General features: G+C 52.6%; 1 protein-coding gene across 3 annotated transcripts in view; it reads right to left on the bottom strand.

The window, feature by feature from the left end:
- The window catches only part of H257_06131 (hypothetical protein), an 8,263-nt gene extending 2,965 nt beyond the window's left edge, over window positions 1-5,298 (bottom strand). The window contains exons 1-21 of one of the 3 annotated variants that reach the window (XM_009831251.1): window positions 4,767-5,298; window positions 4,465-4,707; window positions 4,319-4,411; window positions 4,208-4,261; window positions 4,001-4,159; window positions 3,734-3,931; window positions 3,440-3,663; window positions 3,191-3,386; window positions 3,034-3,146; window positions 2,651-2,988; window positions 2,436-2,536; window positions 2,182-2,374; window positions 2,025-2,121; window positions 1,852-1,951; window positions 1,713-1,799; window positions 1,233-1,611; window positions 1,012-1,156; window positions 803-890; window positions 450-737; window positions 195-380; window positions 70-125 (exon numbers count right to left, since the gene is read on the bottom strand). In XM_009831251.1, the coding sequence (XP_009829553.1) occupies window positions 70-125; window positions 195-380; window positions 450-737; window positions 803-890; window positions 1,012-1,156; window positions 1,233-1,611; window positions 1,713-1,799; window positions 1,852-1,951; window positions 2,025-2,121; window positions 2,182-2,374; window positions 2,436-2,536; window positions 2,651-2,988; window positions 3,034-3,146; window positions 3,191-3,386; window positions 3,440-3,663; window positions 3,734-3,931; window positions 4,001-4,159; window positions 4,208-4,261; window positions 4,319-4,411; window positions 4,465-4,707; window positions 4,767-5,147 (3,719 nt within the window). In that variant the 5' untranslated portion in view covers window positions 5,148-5,298. Of the gene's footprint in view, window positions 1-69; window positions 381-449; window positions 738-802; window positions 891-1,011; window positions 1,157-1,232; window positions 1,612-1,712; window positions 1,800-1,851; window positions 1,952-2,024; window positions 2,122-2,181; window positions 2,375-2,435; window positions 2,537-2,650; window positions 3,147-3,190; window positions 3,387-3,439; window positions 3,664-3,733; window positions 3,932-4,000; window positions 4,160-4,207; window positions 4,262-4,318; window positions 4,412-4,464; window positions 4,708-4,766 lie in introns of all 3 variants that reach the window. The other 2 variants (XM_009831252.1, XM_009831250.1) reach the window with 2 other exon arrangements.

Raw genomic sequence — 5,298 nt, 5'->3', positions numbered from 1 at the left:
CTACAGTAGTGGTCTGTCGTGAGAAATCGCACAATGAGTAGCAAACCATTATCATCTCGGTTGCCGTACTTGCAGTGGTGTCTTGTGCGGATGAGGGCAAACTTTTCGAAACAAAGCGTGCAATTCTATACAGCAGAGTTAATACGCAAGGTTAGTATTCACGAGTGTGAGCTATGGATATTCACGCGTCCAACCTTGGCAGCGCCAAACATGTAAATTGGCGCGTAGCCAGAGTTGGGCTCGGACACAGCCGAGGTAGACATCATGTCTCCCCCAGAATGCATGCATCGAACGCAATGATCGATGGCGCGGATCCATTCATCGCGATCGTGCAGCGCATCCAGCGTAAACTCTTTGGTCAAAGCCCCGACGTCATTGTCCTACAGCGTCGTCCCTGTTGGGCCACCCTTTTTCTACTTGGGACTTTTGGCGCATACATACACACATACCTCGAGCATGTCTTCACCAGTCACTTGAAAGCAGCTGGCGCTGTCAGCGATGTATTCAACATCGCAACCTGCAATCAGGAGCTGCACGTCGGGGGGGGCTTGGAAGGACGTGGCCAGTGACACGTGCTGGTAGTCGACCGTTACCCACATCCGCTTCCACTTGTGGCCTCGTTTCACGGGCAGCCAGCCCGACTTGATGACAAACTCGGCGTCATTATTGTGCGCGTCCTCGTCGTCCACGGACGAAATCGACAGCCGCGCCGACATTTCCACGCGAACGATCGCGTCCTATACATTTTGGGATGAGCGGGTTAATGCAAGGAAAGAGTGACGAGCGAGGGAGGGTTTTGTACATGTATGGCGGCCAGCCATTCGATTTGGTCGGTGGGCGAGTCTGCAATCAGCAAAAACGACTTTTGACTCGACAGAAACTGAAGTGCGCTACAAACGTACAATCGTTGACATGGAGCCGACGAGATAAGATACGACGAAAAATGATATGTTTACGGCATCCACGAGACAAACCATGATGCGAAGTGATATGTTTACGACGCGTACATACTTGTTGTGGGTGATATTCGGGGACAAAGCGTTCCGGACGCTGTCGGTGAGCGAGTCCACAGCCGAGACCGAGCATCCCTTCAAGTCGATGATCTTGTGCTTTCGCACATACATGGCCTTCCACCCCGTCGGAGCGTACAACAGAGCTACGTCATACCTCCATCAGAAATCCAGAGAAAACAACGACAGGCGCTAGCACATCACTGTGACTACTGTAGTTACCGTTGTTGAAGAGCACGACGTGGTACACCTTGACGGCGTGGCGGCACACCTTTTGCAGCCGCCCTTCCTTGACGAACTGCCGGTCTTTGTCTGGCGGTAAGCCGTACTTGAGCTCCACTTGCCGCAGATTTCGCAAACTGTCGCGGGCGTCGATCGTGTCCTGGAGCATGAGCACGACCCGATTCACAGCCGTGATGGACGACAGCAGCGGCGCATGGTCCATGTGTCCGTCGGTGGTCCATCGCTTCAGGTCATGCAGGTACAAACTGTACTGTGGGATACGCTCGATGGGCATGTTGAGGAACGTGCGCAATTGGTGCATTGTCGTTTCGTCCATCGGCATTTGGATCTCAGACAGCATGACCATGAACCGTTCCGACTAGGCATATATATATATCATACTCAGAAGAAGTCATATATATAAAATATATAGCATCTTCAGAAGAAAACGTAAACACTCTTGGCTATATATCCATATACCTCTATCGCAGCCAACGCTGTCTCGTGGTATCGCGCATACGAAGAGTACATTTGAAACAGAGGCGCGTACGCATTGAAGATGGCGCCCTGAGACACTGTAAAGTCGAGTGATATACATATATATATATATCCACTGTACCACTCGATGGATGGTCGTGGTGCCTCCAATTTCAGTCTCCTTCAAGTGGCGTGTTAAATGCTCCAGAAATTGCTGGTTCAGCGTGTAAATTTGGCCCATACTACAAGCATTGGTATGACATTGAGGATACTGTGCGAGTCGGAATAATATTCATGTCCGATGTCGTTTCCCACCTCGTGAAAAAGATCGACATGTCGGCGTCCAGCAGGGTCTTCTTGGTGCAGCTGTCCTGGATCACCGTGCTCAAGAGTCCATTGGGGACGTTCGCGCCTACGTAAGTAAATCCTATCAACACACATTGCACCAAACCAATCAAGGGCCCGTACGTACGTCGATTGAGCCCCATGAGCGTGAACGTTTTCTTGATTTGCTCGTGCTTTTTCAATGACATTTGAGAGAATCGGCGCTGCAGACTGAGTTTGCTGTTGTGCTCGACGCTGCGCTTCCGCTCCACTTCCCGCAGCATCAGCGGCTGCACAAACATGCGAATGCACGTGCCCAGGCACTCGACGTAACTCTGCTCCTACTCTCTCGCGTGTATATGACGACACGCATCCACCACACTCATCATATGTACAAGGTACCGAGCGGACGATTTCCGTGAGAATTTGGTGTCGGTACCGCTCGGCTTTTTCGTCATCGTACACTAAATAGTCGAGTTGGTCCAAGTCGATGCTGCCACTCTCTACAAAGGCAATGTGCACCATCAACCAACACATACGAATACTGCATGAACGTCGTCACATGAAAATCAATGATGATGCCGGCGTCAACAAACCACAACAATCAAACGACGTACGGTGCTCCAAGCCCCGTCCCGCGTCCGGATCGTCGCCATCCACCGATCGACTCCGGACCGTCGACGTCCGTTTCAACGCCTTGTTGGCCGACTCTTCAATCGCATGGGTCCACTCGACGAGCTCGTCGTTCGAGTACGCACACAGTAGCCACTCTTGGTCATCCCAACGGCTACTAGTACTAGTACTAGTAGTACTAGTACTAGTACCCATGCCGGCTTTGTCGAATCGTTTCGGCTTGAGCGGGGACATCTTGAAGCCCGACGAAGCGGGAGGTGGTGGTACGTTGGTCGTGATTACATCAAACGTGGTGGAGATCTGAAAGCAGTACAGCGACCGTCTACAACATACAGATATACTAGAAATCCCCTGAAAGCTGGCGTACTGGTCTCGACGACGCACGACAATCGCCCCTGACAAGTTGAGCGTCTTCACGACCATCCCGCCGTGGTACTGCCGTAAGATCCCGCCCTTAATATCAAACTCGTAGTCGCTCCACTACATGTATGCATGACGAAAGCAAACGGTGACAATGTGTTTACCTTGTTCTTGCGGTCTCGACGCAGGAGCTTTCGCTTCTTGAACTCGATCACGCACCCGAGCCACAACAGAGCGCACTCTTTCACTTTGGTCAGTACGTTGTGGCAGGTTGTGCACACCCGCACCGGTCGCGGGTCGTTGTCAAACAAGATGGATCGATGTTCGGAACAGTGGCCACACACGACAAACCCACATCGTCTACGCTCTCAATCGAAACGTCGTCACATGCTCAGAAACGTCGTGCTCAGTACCGGCAATGGTGGCGGCGCCAGAGCAGTCGGAACGGCTTCCCGCACTGACTGCATTCTTCTGCGACACTGTCCGGGATCCACACGACCGCTGCGGCGTTGTCCACGGCTGGCGACGTCGTCGTGGCTTGGGTGTGTGCGATCAGACTGCCGATGGCAGACACCCACGCCTGCTTGTCCTGCACCGTTGCCGCAAACAACACAAAAGACTTTTCCGCGCTGATCATCTACCCCATACAAACACACTCAAGGGAGCTGCTGCGTAGGATAATCCATATAGAAACCAACTCAACCCACCATGAAGCCACACTCGAGGGCATCCGCGCCAAACAGGTTCACATACGACGACGGAACCGTCTCATCCACCCGACATGCGCTGGAGCGGAAGTCCACCACGCGGCGCGCGTGGAAAGTGTCAGCCGACACCACGTCGCTGTACAGGAGCATGTCATTGAACATGTGGACCATGACCTTGTCTTTGCGCTTGGTGGACATCTACACACCATCGCATGAATATATATATATATATATATATTATGGTCGTGTTGGTCGTAGTACTACTACCTTGACGAGCATTCCAGACCGCACAAAGCGCCGGTTGAGTGCAAACAACGACACTTGGCCTGCGAATTGGGCTTGGATCGAGAGCACGATCTCCGTCTGCTCCTTCTGTCGCAATGTTTCGTCCATGCGCTGCGCCGCTTCCCCCATCGCATGCACAGTCTGACCTCATAACGTTGTCACAGATCACTCGTTGGTTCAATTGAGTACCTGTCGAAGGGAGGCCAGGTACGGATGGCCACTTTGCGTGTGTTCGACAACTCGCTACAAAGAAAGCAAGACCTTTGGACCATGCTAACATGATGGTGACGGCACGTGTACCTTGAGCAGCAGATTGTACCGCGGGATCCGCTGGATTGGCAAAATGAGCAAGCTCTCAAACGATTGACTCGAGTTGCACTTTCGCTGGCATTGCTACATCGATAGACCCAATATCAAGCATAGGAACTGGACAAGACGTCTGGTACGTCGAGAAAGGTCGAGAGGCGCTTGGACTGGGTCTTGAAATCGCGCAACAGCGGCGTGAAGTCGTCAAAGAACTTGGCGTAGTCCGAGTAGAACGACGTGAAGAGCGGAATGAACTGGTTGAAGAGTACGCCAATGCGCTCGGTGGCGTCGTGGCCTGGCTCTTCCTGGATCGTCACTTGCATGAGCTCTTCCAGAAATGTCGAGTTGAGTTTCACGAGTTCTTCGAGGGTGCTGAAGAAGACCTACGTTAGTTAAGGTTTAGCCAACGAACGGCAGACATTCGCGTGGATCGGTGTCGTACGGCCACGGCCGTGTTGGCCATCATATCGTGTTTGTCGTCTTGTAGTGGCTTCACGAACGACTCGACGAGTATGCCGAGGTTTTTCACGTACGTGGCTTCCGTCGAGCAAATTTCATCTACGACCAAGTCGACCATGGCTCCAGCTGGCTGTTCTGGCGGTGGCACCGGATTCTGACTGATGTATGCAGCGCCGCCATCCGTGGATTCGTGTCGTGCGTCGCTGTCCTGGGATACTCTCTGGAGAGCCTGGGCATGCTGCACCAACGCCTTGGCCGATCGAGACGATTTCGATACAGCCAGGAACGGCGACGCGACCCTAACGTCAATCATAGGCGGCCTTTCACGGGCGCTGATGCTACGTCGAAGCCGTTGTTTCTGCATTCAGTTGTGATCTGAGTGAGCGCTAGGACGAGATGAGAGAGGCTGGCCTAGAACGCAACTCACGCCGAGTTGTCCACCATACAAACCCCAAGTTTAAATATCTTTGCAATAGTAGCAGATCGCCATGGGCTTTGCTTGGGCTTCACTGAAC

Source organism: Aphanomyces astaci (genome assembly GCF_000520075.1).
Source record: "Aphanomyces astaci strain APO3 unplaced genomic scaffold supercont1.12, whole genome shotgun sequence".
NCBI lineage: Eukaryota > Oomycota > Saprolegniomycetes > Saprolegniales > Verrucalvaceae > Aphanomyces > Aphanomyces astaci.
Note: the sequence above shows the minus strand (reverse complement) of the source record. Positions and strands in the feature narration are given on the sequence as shown.